Raw genomic sequence first — 19,644 nt, 5'->3', positions numbered from 1 at the left:
TCCTGCCACCTTCAAAGGTTTATGAGACATCATCCCCAGTCCTTTTGTTCTTACCTTCCTCTCAAAATAGTACCATATAAATTATACTGCCTCAATATGTTGTTTCTCCCAAAGTGCATCATATCACATTTATCTGAATTAAACGCATCTTCCATGTCTGTCCATTTCACCAGTCTGTGTGTCACCCTGACATCTCCCACTAAATTATTCAATAAACTTTGAAGTCAAGTTTTGGATCATCCACAGGTTTTGAATTATGCTTCTTATACCAAGTCCGGGTAATTTATATATAACAAGAAACGCAACAGTGCTAAATACCGAGCCGAGCTGATTCCACCACATACATCCTCCAATCAGAGAAAGCTCCATTCATTGTTACTGATCATAATTACATACCCAAGTTGCTTTTCCACTTGTTGACTTTTCATACATGTTGCGTGTGCTTCTTTGATATGAACATATCGGGCAGCACGGTGGCGCAGTGGGTTAGCACTGCTGCCTCACGGTGCCGAGGTCCCAGGTTCGTTCCTGGCTCTGGGTCACTGTCCGTGTGGAGTTTGCACATTCTCAACGTGTTTGCGTGGGTTTCACCCCCACAACCCAATAATGTGCAGGGTAGGTGGTTTGGCCAGGCTAAATTGCCCCTTAATTGGAAAAAATTAATTGGGTACTCTAAATTTATTATTTAAAAAAATAAATAAAATAATATGAACATATCTGCTAAGTGATACTTTTTTGTACTCTCACAACATGTGGGTGTCACTGGCGAGGTCAGTATTTGATGCCCATCCCCACTTACCCTGGAGAAGGTGGTGGGGTCCCAGCGACAGTGAAGGAACGGTGATATAGTTGCAAGTCAGGGTGGTGAATGGTTTGGAGGGGACCATCCAGGTGTTGCCGTTCAAATTCTCTCTTGTTGAAGATGACCATTACATGGCACTTGTGTGCATGAATGTTTTTTCTGAATCCCTACAATGCAGAAGGAGGTTGTTCAGCCCATCGGGTCAGCACCAACTCTCTCAAAGAGCACCCCACCGAGGCCCATTCCCCTACCCTATCCCTGTAACTCCATCCAACCTGCGCATCTTTGGACTGAGGGAGGAAACCGGAGCACCCGGAGGAAACCCACACAGACACGGGGAGGGAGTGCAAACTCCGCACAGATAGTCCTCCCAGGTTGGAATCGAACCCGGATCCCTGCCGCTGTGAGGCAGCAGTGATAACCACGGTGCCACTGCCCCACCCAATGTTACTTGCCACTTGACAGCCCAAGCCAAACTACTGAAGCAGCAACAGATCCAGACTGAGAATAGACATAGAATCTACATTCTCACTTCCAGAACTTTTCCATAGTGCAGAAGGCTCGCAACACGCACAAAACTGGGATAATTCTGGAAGTGTTTCTCCAGATACATCAGGTTTGCATGGGAAGGACATGGAAGATTGGGTCAGTACATTACTCGATGTAGTAGGAGTCATAACAGATTATGTTATTGCAAGACTGGCTGTCAATGACACGTCGGGTTCAGATGAGGCAGTCCGCCAGGCACCCAATTGTTACTGCAGTGTCAGAAAAAATGTGAACACTGAGCGAGTGAAATTTAATAAGAGGCATCAGCTGATGGCTCAAGAGGCTGAATTTGCCGACTCCTGCTCCTAATTCCTATGTTCCTAAAAATCAACCAAACCCATGAATGAATTTGTAAATGACCTTTCCAGATTTGCAGTGAATTGTGACAATGGGATCCTGAAAGATTGATTAATGTGATCGTCTAATGGTTGGGTCTTAGATGAAAGCCTATCAGATCTCTTGCAAACCAGGGAAGATTTAATTTTCACAGAGGCAGTGCAAATACCATAACAGACTGGAAGAGTAGCTGTTCATGGGAAAACTGATGTCTTTAGGTAGAAAATGAGTGAAGATATTCAATATCGACAAATACATGGATAATAATATTATAACAATCTTTATTAGTGTCACAAGTAGGCTTACATTAACATTGCAATGACGTTACTGTGAAAAGCCCCTAGTCGCCACATTCCGGCGCCTGTTCGGATACACAGAGAGAGAATTCAGAATGTCCAAGTCACCTAACAACACGTCTTTCGGGACTTGTGGGAGGAAACCGGAGCACCCGGAGGCAACCCACGCAGACACGGGGAGAACATGCAGACGCCGCACAGACAGTGACCCAAGCCCGAAATTGAACCTGGGACCCTGGAGCTGTGAAGCAACAGTGCTAACCTCTATACAGCACCAGTAAGTGCTAAGGGTTTTGGACAAGGGTGGTACCATGACCGGTACAGGCTTGAAGGGCCGAAGGGCCTGTTCCTGTGCTGTATTGTTCTTTGTTCTGATATGTCAGACAGAAAAGAGATAGCACAATGAAGCAAAAGACTGCAAAATTGGGAGAGAGCATCTTGAGATCCTCTCTGTGTGTTGGGAAAACCTTACACAGCGGGAAGAGTGCACAGCAGGAGGGGGCAGAGAGCCATGAATGTGGGAAGTTAGGACACTTTAAAAATTGCCTGTTGATCTAAAATAAAAGTACTGACCGGAAGAAAGAAAGTAACGAGGTTGAAACAAATACAAGAAGTGGCGGAACCACAGAACAAACCAATAACCTTAACTAAACTTTTAGAAAATAATTGTCGGAACATTAAGTTAGACATTAATGGTCACGATACAGAATTTATGTTAGATACAGGCACAGGTGTTTCGGTGTTATTTGAACAAGTAAAATGGCTGAAAAATATCACCGTCTCAACCAAAAGGAAATTGCAAAATTGTCACCTAGAATTTAATGGTTTCGACTGAGACTTACGAGATATGATTCAGCTCCTGAATATGTTCAAGGGAAGTTTCAGATAACACATGCATTATCAAGAATACCAGGGAAAGGAGTCAAACTGGAAGATTTCAATATTATTGAGGGAAGGAAGCATATACTTCACTCATTATTAGACACTTAGAACAATGAGCAAAGAAACGTACAGCACAGGAACGGGTCCTTCGCCCTCCAAGCCTGTGTCGATCATGATGCCCTAACTAAATAAAAAACCTTCTGCCCTTACTCGGTCCGTATCCCTCTATTTCCTCCCTATTCATGGACCCATCCAGATGCCTCTTAAATGTTGCTAATGTGTTGCTTCCATCACATCCTCTGGCAGCACATTCCAGGCCCCCTTAACTCTGTGTGAAAAACTTAACCCTGGACATCTCCATTAAACTTTCCCCCTCTCACCTTGAACCTGAGCCCCCTTGTAATTGACACTTCCACCCTTGGAAAAAGCCTCCAACTATCCACCCTGTCTATACCTGTTATACTTTTGTAGACCTCTCTCAGGTCTGCCCTCAGCCTCTGTCTTTCCAGTGGAAACAATACTAGTTTATTCAACCTCTCCTCATAGCCAACACCCCCAAGACCAGGCAACATCCTGGTGAACCTTCTTTGCACTCTCGCCAAAGCTTCCACGTCCTTTTGATAATGTGGTGACCAGAACTGCACGCAATACTCCAAATGCGGCCTAACCAAGGTTTTATGCAGCTGCAACATTATTCCCCAACCCCTGTACTCAATGCCCCAGCTGATGAAGGCAAGCATGCCACATGCCTTCTTCATCACCTTGGCCATCAGTATCGCCACTTTCAGGGAATTGTGGAGCTGAGCGCAGATCCCTCTGTATGTTAATGTTCCTAAGGATTCTGCCATTTACAGTGTGGGCGGAACAGTAGCACAGTGGTTAGCACTGTTGCTTCACAGCGCCAGGGCCCCAGGTTCGATTCCCGGCTTGGGTCACTGTCTGTGCGGAGTCTGCACATTCTCCCTGTGTCTGCGTGGGTTTCCTCCGGGTGATCCGGTTTCCTCCCTCAAGTCCCGAAAGACATGCTGTTAGGTAATTTAGACATTCTGAATTCTCCTTCTGTGTACCCGAACAGGCGCCGGAATGTGGTGACTAGGGGATTTTCACAGTAACTTTATTGCAGTGTTAATGTAAACCTACTTGTGACAATAAAGATTATCATTATAATTCATACCTAGATTTGATCCTCCAAAATGCATCACCTTGCAATTGTCCGGATTAAACTCCAATTACCATTTCTGTGCCCAAGTCTCCAATCTACCCATATCCTGTTCTATCCTCTGACAATCCTCGGCACTATCAGCAACTCCGCCAAACTTCATGCCACCTGCAAACTTACTGATCAGACCACCCACATTTTGGTCCAGATCATTTATGTGTACGACGAACAACAGAGGTCCCAGCACTGATCCCTGTGGAACACCACGAGCTACTGATCTCCAATCTGAAAAACACCCTTCCACCGCTGCTCTCTGTCTTCTATAACCAAGCCAGTTCTATATCCATCTAGCCAGCCCACCCCGAATTCCATGTGATTTTAGATTTTGTACAAGTCTGCCCTGTGGGACCTTGTCAAACGCCTTATTGAGGTCCATATAAACTACATCCACTGCCCTTCCTTCATCAATTTTCTTTGTCACCTCTTCAAAAAACTCAATCAAGTTGGTGAGACATGACCTTCCCCGTACAAAAACCATGCCGCCCGTCACTAACTAGTCCATTTTCCTCAAAATGTCCCTCAGTATGTTTTCCAAAACCTTCTCCACCACTGATGTCAGGCTCACCGGCCTATATTTATTGGATTATCCCTGCTTCCTTTCTTAAACAAGGGAATAACATCGGCTATTCTTCAATTCTCTGGAACCTTGCCTGTGGTCAAAGAGGATGTGAAGACATTTGTTGAGGCCCCAGCTATTTTTCTCCTTGCCTCCTGCAGTAACCTGGGATAGATCCCATCCGGCCCCGGGGACTTGTCTACCTTAATGCACTTTAGGATACTCAATAAATCCCCCATTGATACATTGACATTCTCAAGAGCGTTCACACACCTATCCCTGACTTCAACATCCGTCATGTCCTTCTCCCTGGTAAATATCGATACAAAGTACTCATTAACGATTCATCTACATACCTTCCCCCCCCCCCCCCCCCCCCCACTGTCCTGGAGTGGGCCTACTCTTTCTCTTGCTACCCTCTTGCTCCTAATTTATGCATAATAAGCCTTGGGATTCTCCTTGACCATGTTTGCTAAAGCCATTTCATGGCCCTTTTTAGCCCTCCTAATTCCACGTTTATGTTCCCTCCTACTTATCAGCCATGGAAATAGATTACAAGAGATTAAGTTAGCACAACAGCAGGCTGACAAATGCATCCAAATAAAAAAGTATTGCCAGAACAGATTGCAAGACTACATTCCTGAGAACGTTCGCCAATATTTTGAACAGAGAGAAATTCTTCCAATCATCGATGACTTCTTAAGATTTTAATGAGAGACTTGAAATCCCTGGAACAATTTAACTGGACACTCTCCAGAAAATCCATCAAGAAATGAAATGAAAATGAAATGAAATGAAAATCGCTTATTGTCACAAGTAGGCTTCAAATGAAGTTACTGTGAAAATCCCCTAGTCGCCACATTCTGGTGCCTGTTCGGGGAGGCCGGTACGGGAATTGAACCGTGCTGCTGGCCTGCCTTGGTCTGCTTTCAAAGCCAGCGATTTAGCCCTGTGGATTTGGGGATAAAGAAAATGCTGAGCACCAGAGCAGCAGTCAGTCTGGTGACCAGATATAAGTCATTCCATTGAAGAGTTAACCACAAAGTGCATTGTGTGCGCAGTGAGCTGAGCAAATCACCGACATCCTGCACTTTTGCTTGGAGGCCATGGCAAAGTCTGCGCGTGGAGTTCGAAGGCAAAATTTTCATCAGCTTTATTGATTACTCCTCTGAGTGGTTTGAAGTGAGAAGGCAGTACCACAGCGGTCACTACATCACCCAGACACATGGATTCCCGGGCACTGTGGTGTCACCCAACAGTTCCCAGTTTCTGAACAATCTGTTCCATAGCTTTGTGCAGGAATGTGGTTTCATGCATGTGACTCGTTCACCTAAATACCCTCAGTCAAATGGTGAAGCAGAAAAAGGAATTGATGAAAAATAACAAGGGTATTAATTTAGCCTTTCTTAACTTCAGAACCCCACTGCTAAAAAACAGGGACTGGATTCTCCCAAATAGGACTATGTCCCCACGCCGGCATAAAAACGGTGGACTTTTACTCCCGAAATTCCTATTAAAAAGATGAACGAATTCAATGCCGAGGAGGGGGCTCGCAGGGACCCAGAGTAAATCTCGCAGCTTTAGCTGCGGATACGGGCCCCCACTTGCGCACGGCGGCCTCTCGGACCACGGAACCAGGCGGAAAAATGAGACCCCCTCCCCCCGATTGGCCGCGCACCCGTGCATCTAACCGCGCGGATCTAACCCCCAGCCACCTAGAAGGCACCCCCCCGCCCCCCACCGCCCCGCCGATGTCCGATCGCCCCGCCCCCGACCAGGGCTGCCGCGGATTGAGTCCGCAGCTCCCACGCCAGCATCCCGACCGGCAATAGGTGGTTAGTTCGGAAGGTCGGGAGTGGTGGTTTGCTGGGCGGGCCGCTGGCAATGGGCCCCCAGCCGTGAGGCGTACTCCGCGATCACGCCAATTTTCGGGTCCCGGAGAATCGCCGAAACGGCGCCAGGCCCGATTACAGTGTGAAAGTGGATTCTCCACCCCCGTGTCGGCCGCAATTTCGGCACGGCGGTGGAGAATCCAGCCACAGGTCTTCACCTGAGGACTATTAATGGGATGACGGCTGTGAACACAATTGCCAGCTTGACAACAAACACTGCAACTGAATTGTTATGGCGGCCACGAAGGAGATAGTCAACAGGTCTCCCCATGGGCTTTGTGCAATATGAATTTCCCGATTGAGCGGAGAGGACTCTGCCCCACGGGAAACGAGCAGCAGAGGTTTAAAACCCGCTGCTTCAACCCAGGCCAGTATTCTGTAGGCCTCTGGGCTTGTACTTGTGGCTGTAAACTGCAGCGTCGGTCTTTTCCATTCTGTAAATAAAAGGGTATGGTGTCAAAGAACTGGCCTTGGAGAGATTATTACACTAACATTACCTCAGATGTGGAGATGCCGGCGTTGACTGGGGTGGGCAGATGTGGAGATGCCGGCGTTGACTGGGGTGAGCACAGTAAGACGTCTTTCAACACCAGGTTAAAGTTCAGCAGGTTTGTTTGGAATCACTGGCATACGGAGTTCCTTCATCAGGTGCGCTCCGAAAGCTAATGACTCCAAACAAACCTGCTGGGCTTTAACCTGGTGTTGTATTACCTCAGATAATCATGAGCAAGTTAGGAAACATGAGAAGTAATAAAGAGAGTCAAGCTTATAACCTCACCTTCAGGCACACAGCACAAGACTGGAATGGCAAAAGTGTGCATACAATCTCAACAGAAAGAACGCAGTGTAATCAAACGAGTGCATTGCCGAGGTCTTATAGAATTGAGAGGTACCACAAAAATACTGGAAGGAACTGAAGAGCCTCAATATCATTGGGAAAAAAGCAATGGAACCCTGGACATACTAAGGAGATCGAAATGGAGAGAAGCAACCAAACACAAGTAGAAATTCTCCCACCACCAAGGTGGCAGAAACTCCTATCGAATGACGAGTTCAATTCATCCTCAACCTCAAAACAAAGGCAGGCTTAGATCAGGCAGATTGGTCAAGGTGCCACAGAGACTAACAGTGTGAAGTCTGAGACTTCGGGCAGAGGTGGAGGAGGGTGTATATAGTTGGGATAAAGACTTGAGAGGGGAGATGTAGATTAAGGGTTAACATCAGGAGCACTTGATACTGATGTAACTGTGATACCATGTCACATGACCAAGAGACAGACATGTTGGGAAGCTGAAGGACAACCAGGTGTAGAGTTACTAAGATGTATACAGACCTGTAAATGAACAAGATTTTTTTTAAACAAATAACAGTCAATGGTAGCATTATTAGAGTAACAGGCAAACCCTATTGAAACCCCATCTCGATCTTGAAATCAAGATAAACCCTATTTGGGCATGGACTGCTTCAGTATTTGGGGACTGGTGAATGGTGCTGAACATTGTTCGCTGATGACTGCACATTTTCATTTCTGCCGTGATGATGGAAGGGAGGTCATTGATGAAGCAGCTGAAGATGGTTGGGTCGAGGACACTACCCCGAGGAACTCCTGCAGTGATGTCCTGGAGCTGAGATGATTGACCTCCAACCACCACAACTATCTTCCTCTGTGCCAGGAGTCAACCAGAGGAAAGTGTCCTCTGTGATTCCCATTGGTTTCAGTTTTGCTAGGGCTCCTTGATGCCATACTCAGTCAAATACGACCTTGATCTCATGGCCGTCACTCTCACCTCATCTCTTGTTCAGAGTTCAGCACTTTTGTCAGCGTTTGGAGCTTAAGTGGCCTTGGTGGAACCCAAGTTATTGCTGAGTAAGTGATACTTGACCGCACTGTCAGTGACATCTATCACTTTGCTGATGAACTTTTGAAAGTCCACATATATAATATCCACAGCATTATCTTCATCGACCCTCCCTGTTACTTCATCAATAGGGAATTAGGGGCTGCACATGGCACAGTGGTTAGCATTGCTGCCCACGGCACTGAGGACCTGGGTTCGACCTTGGGTCACTGTCCGTGTGGAGTTTGCACATTCTCCCCGTGTCTGCGTGGGTTTCACCCCCACAACCCAAAGATGTGCAGGTCAGGTGGATTGGCCACGCTAAGTTGCCCCTTAATTGAAAAAAAATAATTGGGTACTCTAAATTTAGATTTTAAAAAATCAACAGGGAATTAAGATTCTTTTACTTAAAGAGAAAACTATCTGCAGACAGAAGGAGGAGAAAGGGAAATGAGATTAATTGGGTAGCACCATCATGGTCATTCTGATCTCCTGCTCTGCAGATTACAGCATTCAAAAAGTTCCTAACTGTACTGAGAAGAGTCTAACAGTGTCACATTGGCTCAGTCGACACCGCCCCCAGCTCTCAGTCAGAAGATTGGGGCTTCAAGCCCCCACTCCACAGAATCAGAATCACAGACAGCAAAGGAGGAGGGCACCTGATCAAATTCATCACCCTGCTCTTTCCCAGAGCCCTGTAAGTATGGGTTCCTTCAAATGATTCCGCCATTCAATGAAAGGCTGAAAGTGATTTCCATTTTTCAGATAGATGGTAATTGGAGTGAAAAGTTAGAATGATCACCAGAACGGTAACAGAAAATTATGAATTATTTACACGGCTGATATTAGGACAATGGAACGCACAAAGTGAAAGTTCATTCAATGAGAGGCACGGGGAAATGAGCTGAATGGCCTCCTTCGTACTGTACGATTCAATGAGCTGATGAAAGTGCTACAGAGGGAGAGAGAGTTACAGAGGGAGAGGGAGAGTGACAGCATGGTACAAACAGCAGAGGAAAGCTGAGATGGCAACACAGAGTGTCTGGAGTGGAGAGAGCAGCTATCAGAACGATCCAGGAACCTGGGAATTTCGGGGGGCTGAGTTTGGGTAAAGTTATAGAAGTATAGGGCGGCACGGTGGCTCAGTGGTTAGCACTACTGTCTCACGACGCTGAAGACCCGGGTTCGATCCCGGCCCCGGGTCACTGTCTGTGTGGGTTTGCACATTCTCCTCGTGTCTGCGTGGGTTTCACCCCCCACAACCCAAAGAAGTGCAGGGTAGGTGGATTGGCCACGCTAAATTGCCATTTAACTGGGAAAAAAATAATTGGGTACTGTAAATTTTTTTAAAGTACAGGAGTTTAACATTGCATTGCTCATTTAGTTCCATTTCAAAGAACTCAAATGCTGAGTGGAGTACGAGCCATGTCACTGACTTCAGCTGCAGATCGAATGGAGGGCTGGTGCAAAGCTCAGTTTGGTAAATTATTGAAAGCCATTCACCTCAAAGGCAAACTCAAAGTTCATCACAATTTACACAATCTCTCATTCTCCTTGTTCCCAAAGATACAGAATTCTGACCAGTGCTTGATTCTGATATTGCAACCTCCTCATTAAATCTCCATCAATTCTACTCGTGTTCCTGATCAAATCTTTCAGCATTAGAAAGACTCGCCATACAGAGCGCGGGCACAGCACGGACAGCGTGGGCACAGCACGGACAGCGTGGGCACAGCACGGACAGCGTGGGCACAGCACGGACAGCGTGGGCACAGCACGGACAGCGTGGGCACAGCACGGACAGCACGGGCACAGCACGGACAGCGTGGGCACAGCACGGACAGCGTGGGCACAGCACGGACAGCACGGGCACAGCACGGACAGCACGGGCACAGCACGGACAGCTCGGGCACAGCACGGACAGCGTGGGCACAGCACGGACAGCGTGGGCACAGCACGGACAGCGTGGGCACAGCACGGACAGCACGGGCACAGCACGGACAGCACGGGCACAGCACGGACAGCACGGGCACAGCACGGACAGCACGGGCACAGCATGGGCACAGCACGGACAGCACGGGCACAGCACGGACAGCGTGGGCACAGCACGGACAGCACGGGCACAGCACGGACAGCGTGGGCACAGCACAGGCACAGCGTGGGCACAGCACGGACAGCGTGGGCACAGCACGGACAGCGTGGGCACAGCACGGACAGCGTGGGCACAGCACGGACAGCACGGGCACAGCACGGACAGCACGGGCAGCGTGGGCACAGCACGGACAGCACGGGCACAGCACGGGCAGCGTGGGCACAGCACGGGCAGCGTGGGCACAGCACGGACAGCACGGGCACAGCACGGACAGCACGGGCAGCGTGGGCACAGCACGGACAGCACGGGCACAGCACGGACAGCACGGGCACAGCACGGGCAGCGTGGGCACAGCACGGACAGCACGGGCACAGCACGGACAGCGTGGGCACAGCACGGACAGCACGGGCAGCGTGGGCACAGCACGGACAGCGTGGGCACAGCACGGACAGCACGGGCAGCGTGGGCACAGCACGGACAGCACGGGCACAGCACGGACAGCACGGGCAGCGTGGGCACAGCACGGACAGCACAGGCACAGCACGGACAGCACGGGCACAGCACGGACAGCACGGGCAGCGTGGGCACAGCATGGACAGCGTGGGCACAGCACGGACAGCACGGGCACAGCACGGACAGCACGGGCACAGCACGGACAGCACGGGCACAGCACGGACAGCACAGGCACAGCACGGACAGCGTGTGCACAGCACGGACAGCACGGGCACAGCACGGACAGCACGGGCAGCGTGGGCACAGCACGGACAGCACGGGCAGCGTGGGCACAGCACGGGCACAGCACGGACAGCGTGGGCACAGCACGGACAGCACGGGCACAGCACGGACAGCACGGGCACAGCACGGACAGCACGGGCAGCGTGGGCACAGCACGGGCAGCGTGGGCACAGCACGGGCAGCGTGGGCACAGCACGGACAGCATGGGCACAGCACGGACAGCACGGGCACAGCACGGACAGCGTGGGCACAGCATGGACAGCGTGGGCACAGCACGGACAGCACGGGCACAGCACGGACAGCACGGGCACAGCATGGACAGCACGGGCACAGCACGGACAGCACGGGCAGCGTGGGCACAGCACGGACAGCGTGGGCACAGCACGGACAGCACAGGCACAGCACGGACAGCGTGGGCACAGCATGGACAGCGTGGGCACAGCACGGACAGCACGGGCACAGCACGGATAGCACAGGCACAGCACGGACAGCGTGGGCACAGCACGGACAGCGTGGGCACAGCACGGGCAGCGTGGGCACAGCATGGACAGCGTGGGCACAGGACGGATAGCATGGGCACAGCACGGATAGCGTGGGCACAGCACGGACAGCATGGGCACAGCACGGACAGCGTGGGCACAGCACGGACAGCGTGGGCACAGCACGGACAGCATGGGCACAGGACGGACAGCATGGGCACAGCACGGATAGCATGGGCACAGCATGGGCACGGTGCAGGAATAATACGGGCTCAACACATCACAGAGGCAATACCGACAGATGCAATATGAACACAACACACCACAAGCACAATAGAGACAGACACGATAAGAGACATGGTCCATCATGGGCGTGGTCCATCGTGGGCATGGTCCATCATGGGCGTGGCCCATCGCGGGCACAGGCAGACACAGTTCTTCACGGACACAACCATTGATTGTGTAAAAACCCATCTGCAATGTGGTTGACTCTTAACTACCCTCTGAAATGACCCAACAAGCAACTCAGTTCAAGGGCAATTAGGGATGGGCAATAAATGCATTGCAATGAGACCCACACGGCATGAAAGAATAAAGAAATGCTCAAATAAAAACCAAAACAAGTGGGTAAGGTTAGAGGCCTGAAAAGTTAACTCTGTTTCTCTCCGCTGACTTGCTGAGTATTTCCATCATTTTCTGTTTTGATTCAGATTTCCAGCATCTGCTGTATTTTACTTTACAGACAAGCGAAACACAAGCGCGACGCAACGCAGGCAGACAGACTCGACACATCACAGACACAAAGAAAAGCACAACCAACCTGCACATACAGCACATCACAGGCACATCACTGGCAGACAACACAGGCCAAAACAACACAGGCCGAAACAACACAGGCCAAAACAACACAGGCCGAAACAACACAGGCCGAAACAACACAGGCCGAAACAACACAGGCCGAAACAACACAGGCCGAAACAACACAGGCCGAAACAACACAGGCCGAAACAACACAGGCCGAAACAACACAGGCCGAAACAACACAGGCCGAAACAACACAGGCCGAAACAACACAGGCCGAAACAACACAGGCCGAAACAACACAGGCCGAAACAACACAGGCCGAAACAACACAGGCCGAAACAACACAGGCCGAAACAACACAGGCCGAAACAACACAGGCCGAAACACAGGCCGAAACAACATGGGTCAAAATAACACGGGTCAAAATAACACGGGTCAAAATAACACGGGTCAAAATAACACAGGCCCAAAAAAACACAGGCCAAAACAACACAGGTCAAAACAACCCGGGTCAAAATAACACGGGCCAAAAAAAACACAGGTCAAAACAACACAGGCCAAAACAACACAGGTCGAAACAACACAGGCCGAAACAACACAGGCCGAAACAACACAGGCCGAAACAACACAGGCCGAAACAACACAGGCCGAAACAACACAGGCTGAAACAACACAGGCCGAAACAACACAGGCCGAAACAACACAGGCCGAAACAACACAGGCCAAAACAACACAGGCCGAAACAACACATGCTGAAACAACACGGGTCAAAATAACACGGGTCAAAATAACGCAGGCCCAAAAAAACACAGGCCAAAACAAAAGAGGCCAAAACAACACAGGCCGAAACAACACAGGCCGAAACAACACAGGCCGAAACAACACAGGCCGAAACAACACAGGCCGAAACAACACATGCTGAAACAACACGGGTCAAAATAACATGGGTCAAAATAACGCAGGCCCAAAAAAACACAGGCCAAAACAACACAGGTCAAAACAACACAGGCCAAAACAACACAGGCCAAAACAACGCAGGCCGAAACAACACAGGCCGAAACAACACATGCTGAAACAACACATGCTGAAACAACACGGGTCAAAATAACACGGGCCAAAATAACACGGGCCAAAATAACACGGGCCAAAATACGGGCAGGCACAACAAAGACAGACACAGAGAGAATGCTGTCAGACACAATTCAACAGGCAAAATGTATACATTGTAGACTGACAGACTCACTGCACAGAACACAGAGAGGGACACGGTCATACCATGTATAATACAGGCAAACACAACATGTATACAATCAACAGACATGCTGTATATAAAAGCCGCCGTGGATAGATGCACCATCCACAACAAATGTACGAGACACATCACAGACTCACCTCACAGACACAATGGAAGATTGTCATAGACAGCCTATGACACAACTTGTGAATGGGAATGTTGTAGCAGTGACATTTTCCACAAAGGGTTAACATTTATACTTTTAAAGAAACAGAATAATGCAATAATCAGAGAGGCAGCACCCAGTTTAACCTGCAGACCAGTTAATTGTGGCTCAGTGCGCACTCTCTGTAGCCAAAAGCATCCACTCTGGAATCCCGTCTCAGTAGCAGACACAATCCCACTCCCCGCCCAGACACCCTGCACAATCCCCCCCCAGACACCCTGCACAATCCCCCCCCTAGACACCCTGCACAATCCCCCCCCCCCCACCGACACCCTGCACAATCCCCCCCCCCCTAGACACCCTGCACAATCCCCCCCAGACACCCTGCACAACCCCCCGCACTCCCAAGACACCTTGCACAACCCCCCCCACCCCCAGACACCCTGATCAATCCCCCCCACCCCCCCGACAACCTGCGCAACCCCCGCCACCCACGTGACACACTGTACAACCTGGCCCCAGACACCCTGCACAATCCCCCCCCCCCCCAGACACCCGGCACAATCCTGCCCCCAGACACCCTGCACAATTCCCCCCCCCCAGACACCCAGCACAACCCCCCGCACCCCCAAGACACCATGCACAACCCCCCCACCCCCAGACACCCTGATCAATCCCCACCACCCCCCTGACACCCTGCGCAACCCCCCCCAGACACCCTGCCCAATCCCACTCCTCCCCCAGACACCCTGCACAACCCCGCCCCAGACACCCTGCACAACCCCACCCCAGACACCCTGCACTATCACCCCCCACCCCCCAGACACTCTGCACAATCCCCCCCAGACACCCTGCACAATCCCCCCCAGACACCCTGCACAATCCCCCCCACCCAGACACTCTGCACAATCCCCCCCAGACACCCTGCACAACCCCCCCCGACACCCTGCACAGTCCCCCCCCAGACACCCTGCACAATCCCCGCCCACAGACACCCTGCACAGCCCCCCCCCCCAGACACCCTGCACAATCCCACCCCCCAGGCACCCTGCACAATCCCCCCCACCCCCCAGACACCCTGCTCAATCCCCCCCAGACACCCTGCACAATCCCCCCCACCCCCCAGACACCCTGCTCAATCCCCCCCGACACCCTGCACAATCCCACCCACCCCCCAGACACCCTGCACAATCCCCCCCACCTCCCAGACACCCTGCACAATCCCCCCCACCTCCCAGACACCCTGCACAATCCCCCCCAGACACCACAGACACCCTGCACAACCCCCCCACAGACACCCTGCACAATACCCCCCACTCCCCAGACACCCTGCACAATCCCCCCCAGACACCCTGCACAACCCCCCCCCCAGACACCCTGCATAATCCCCCCCCAGACACCCTGCATAATCCCCCCCAGACACCCTGCACAACCCCACCCAGACATCCTGCAGAATCCCCCCCAGACACCCTGCACAATCCCCCCCAGACACCCTGCACAACCCCCCCCCAGACACCCTGCATAATCCCCCCCCAGACACCCTGCATAATCCCCCCCCAGACACCCTGCACAAACCCCCCCAGACACCCTGCACAAACCCCCCCCAGACACCCTGCACAACCCCCCCCCGACACCCTGCACAACCCCCCCCCCAGACACCCTGCACAATCCCCCCCGCATCCCCAGACACCCTTCACAACCCCCCCACAGACACCCTGCACAATCACCCCCCAGACACCCTGCACAACCCCCCCCAGACACCCTGCACAACCCCACCCCCCAGACACCCTGCACAATTCCCCACCCCCAGACACCCTGCACAAGCCCCACCCCCAGACACCCTGCACAATCCCCCACCCCCAAACACCCTGCACAATCCACCCCCAGACACCCTGCACAACCCCCCCAGACACCCTGCACAACCCCCCCCCACCCCCATCAACCCCCACACCGACCCCCATATCCCCCTTTCCCCCTCCCCTCTTGCCCCCTCCCACTTCCCATTTCGCCCGTCTCACCCTATCGCTCACCCCGTCACCCCCTGTCCCCGTCTCGCCCTCTTCCCTCCCCGTCTCGCCCTCTCCCCGTCTTTCCCCGTCTCGCCCTCTCCCCCATCTCGTCCTCTCCCCGTCTCGCCTCTCCCCACAAACCCCCCAGACACCCTGCACAATCCCCCCCCCACCCCCAGACACGCTGCTCAATACCCCCCCCCACCCCCCCGACACCCTGCGCAACCCCCCGCCACCCCCAGACATGCTGCACAATCCCCCCCACCCCCGAGACACACTGCACAACCCCCCCACCTCCCAGACACCCTGCACAACCCCCAACCCCCACCCCAAGACACTCTGCATAACCACACCCCGCAGACACCCTGCACAACCCCACCCCCCAGGCACCCTGCACAATTCCCCCCCCCCAAGTCACCCTGCACAAACCCGCCCCCAGACACCCTGCACAACCCCACCCCCCCAGACACCCTGCATAACCCACCCCCCCAGACACCCTGCACAACCCCCCACACCTCCCAGACACCCTGCACAACCCTACCCCCCAAGACACCCTGCACAACCCCTCCCCCACCTCCCAGATACCCTGCACAACCCCTCCCCCAACACCGTGCACAACCCCCCCCCTAGACACCCTGCACAACTCCCCCCCCACCTCCCAGACACCCTGCACAACCCCCCTCAGACACCCTGCACAACCCCTCCCCAAACACCCTGCACAACCCCTCCCCAGACACCCTTCACAACCCCTCCCCAGACACCCTGCACAATCCCCCCCCCACCCCCATCAACCCCCACACCGACCCCCATATCCCCCTTTCCCCCTCCCCTCTTGCCCCCTCCCACTTCCCATTTCGCCCGTCTCACCCTGCACAAACCCGCCCCCAGACACCCTGCACAACCCCTCCCCCAACACCGTGCACAACCCCCCCCCTAGACACCCTGCACAACTCCCCCCCCACCTCCCAGACACCCTGCACAACCCCTCCCCAAACACCCTGCAAACCCCCCCCCCAAACACCCTGCACAATCCCCCCCCCAGACACCCTGCACAATCCCCCCCCAGACACCCTGCACAATCCCCCCCAGACACCCTGCAAACCCCCCCCCAGACACCCTGCATAATCCCCCCCCAGACACCCTGCATAATCCCCCCCAGACACCCTGCACAACCCCACCCCGACACCCTGCGCAACCCCCCGCCACCCCCAGACATGCTGCACAATCCCCCCCACCCCCGAGACACACTGCACAACCCCCCCACCTCCCAGACACCCTGCAAAACCCCCACCCCCCACCCCAAGACACTCTGCATAACCACACCCCGCAGACACCCTGCACAACCCCACCCCCCCCAGACACCCAGCACAACCCCTCCCCCAACACCGTGCACAACCCCCCCCTAGACACACTGCACAACCCCCCCACCTCCCAGACACCCTTCACAACCCCTCCCCAAACACCCTGCAAACCCCCCCCCAAACACCCTGCACAATCCCCCCCCCAGACACCCTGCACAATCCCCCCCCAGACACCCTGCACAATCCCCCCCAGACACCCTGCAAAACCCCTCCCCAGACACCCTGCACAATCCCCCCCAGACACCCTGCACAACCCCTCCTCAGACACCCTTCACAACCCCTCCCCAGACACCCTGCACAATCCCCCCCAGACACCCTGCACAATCCCCCCCAGACACCCTGCACAACCCCTCCCCAAACACCCTGCAAACCCCCCCCCAAACACCCTGCACAATCCCCCCCCAGACACCCTGCACAATCCCCCCCAGACACCCTGCACAACCCCTCCCCAGACACCCTTCACAACCCCTCCCCAGACACCCTGCACAAGCCCCCCCCAGTTTCCCTGCACAATCCCGCCCCAAACACCCTGCACAATCCCCCCCCCCTCCAGACACCCTGCACAATCCCCTCCCCAGACACCCTGCTCAATCCCCCCCCAGACACCCTGCGCACCCCCCCCCACCTCCCAGACACCCTGCACAACCCCCCCCCCAAGACACCCTGCACAACCCCCCCCCAGACACCCTGCACAACCCCCCCCCCCACCTCCCAGACACCCTGCACAACCCCCCCCCAGACACCCTGCACAACCCCCCCCAGACACCCTGCACAACCCCCCCCCAGTTTCCCTGCACAATCCCCTCCCCAGACACCCTGCTCAATCCCCCCCCAGTTTCCCTGCACAATCCCCTCCCCAGACACCCTGCACAATCCCCTCCCCAGACACCCTGCTCAATCCCCCCCCGACACCCTGCGCACCCCCCCCCACCTCCCAGACACCCTGCACAACCCCCCCTCCAAGACACCCTGCACAACCCCCCCCAAACACCCTGCACAACCCCCCCACCTCCCAGACACCCTGCACAACCCCCCCTCAGACACCCTGCACAACCCCCCCCAGACACCCTGCACAATCCCCCCCAGACACCCTGCACACCCCCCCCCCACCTCCCAGACACCCTGCACAACCCCCCCCCCCAGACACTCTGCACAACCCCCCCCCAGACACCCTGCACAATCCCCCCAGACACCCTGCACAACCCCCCCCAGACACCCTGCACAACCCACCCCCAGACACCCTGCGCAACCCCCCCCAGACACCCTGCGCACCCCCCCCCCAGATCCCATGCACAATCCCCCCCCCCCAGGACACCCTGCACTACCCCTCCCCAGACACCCTGCACAAGCCCCCTCAGACACCCTTCACAACCCCTCCCCAGACACCCTGCACAAGCCCCCCCCCAGTTTCCCTGCACAATCCCGCCCCAGACACCCTGCACAACCCCCCCCCAGACACCCTGCACAACCCACCCCCAGACACCCTGCACAACCCCCCCCAGACACCCTGCGCACCCCCCCCCCCAGATCCCATGCACAATCCCCCCCCCCAGGACACCCTGCACTACCCCTCCCCAGACACCCTGCACAAGCCCCCCCCAGACACCCTGCACAAGCCCCCCCCAGTTTCCCTGCACAATCCCCCCCCAGACACCCTGCACAACCCCCCATACCTCCCAGACACCCTGCACAACCCTACCCCCCAGACACCCTGCACAGCCCCCCCCCCCCAAGACAACCTGCACAACCCCTCCCCCACCTCCCAGATACCCTGCACAACCCCTCCCCCAACACCGTGCACAACCCCCCCCCTAGACACCCTGCACAACTCCCCCCCCACCTCCCAGACACCCTGCACAACCCCCCTCAGACACCCTGCACAACCCCTCCCCAAACACCCTGCAAACCCCCCCCAAACACCCTGCACAATCCCCCCCCAAACACCCTGCACAACCCCCGCCAGACACCCTGCACAATCCCCCCCACCCCCATCAACCCCCACACCGACCCCCATATCCCCCTATCCCCCTCCCCTCTTGCCCCCTCCCACTTCCCATTTCGCTCGTCTCACCCTATCGCTCACCCCGTCACCCCCTGTCCCCGTCTCGCCCTCTCCCCCATCTCGTCCTCTCCCCACAAACCCCCCAGACACCCTGCACAATCCCCCCCCCCACCCCCAGACACCCTGCTCAATCCCCCCCCACCCCCCCGACACCCTGCGCAACCCCCCGCCACCCCCAGACATGCTGCACAATCCCCCCCACCCCCGAGACACACTGCACAACCCCCCCACCTCCCAGACACCCTGCACAACCCCCACCCCCCACCCCAAGACACTCTGCAGAACCACACCCCGCAGACACCCTGCACAACCCCACCCCCCAGGCACCCTGC

The 19,644-nt window shown here is 54.5% G+C and overlaps 1 protein-coding gene across 5 annotated transcripts in view; it reads right to left on the bottom strand.

The window, feature by feature from the left end:
• lpp (LIM domain containing preferred translocation partner in lipoma) overlaps positions 1 to 19,644 on the bottom strand; it is a 672,742-nt gene that overhangs the window by 613,377 nt on the left and 39,721 nt on the right. The window contains exon 1 of one of the 5 annotated variants that reach the window (XM_072473632.1): positions 800 to 946. The exons of the other annotated variants lie outside the window; for them this stretch is intronic. Coding sequence (XP_072329733.1) covers positions 800 to 930 — 131 coding nt within the window. The 5' untranslated portion in view covers positions 931 to 946. Of the gene's footprint in view, positions 1 to 799; positions 947 to 19,644 lie in introns of those variants that run through there. 5 annotated transcript variants of the gene reach the window in all.

The sequence above is a fragment of the Scyliorhinus torazame genome, chromosome 14, assembly GCF_047496885.1.
Source record: "Scyliorhinus torazame isolate Kashiwa2021f chromosome 14, sScyTor2.1, whole genome shotgun sequence".
In the NCBI taxonomy this organism is placed as follows: Eukaryota; Metazoa; Chordata; class Chondrichthyes; order Carcharhiniformes; family Scyliorhinidae; genus Scyliorhinus; species Scyliorhinus torazame.
Note: the sequence above shows the minus strand (reverse complement) of the source record. Positions and strands in the feature narration are given on the sequence as shown.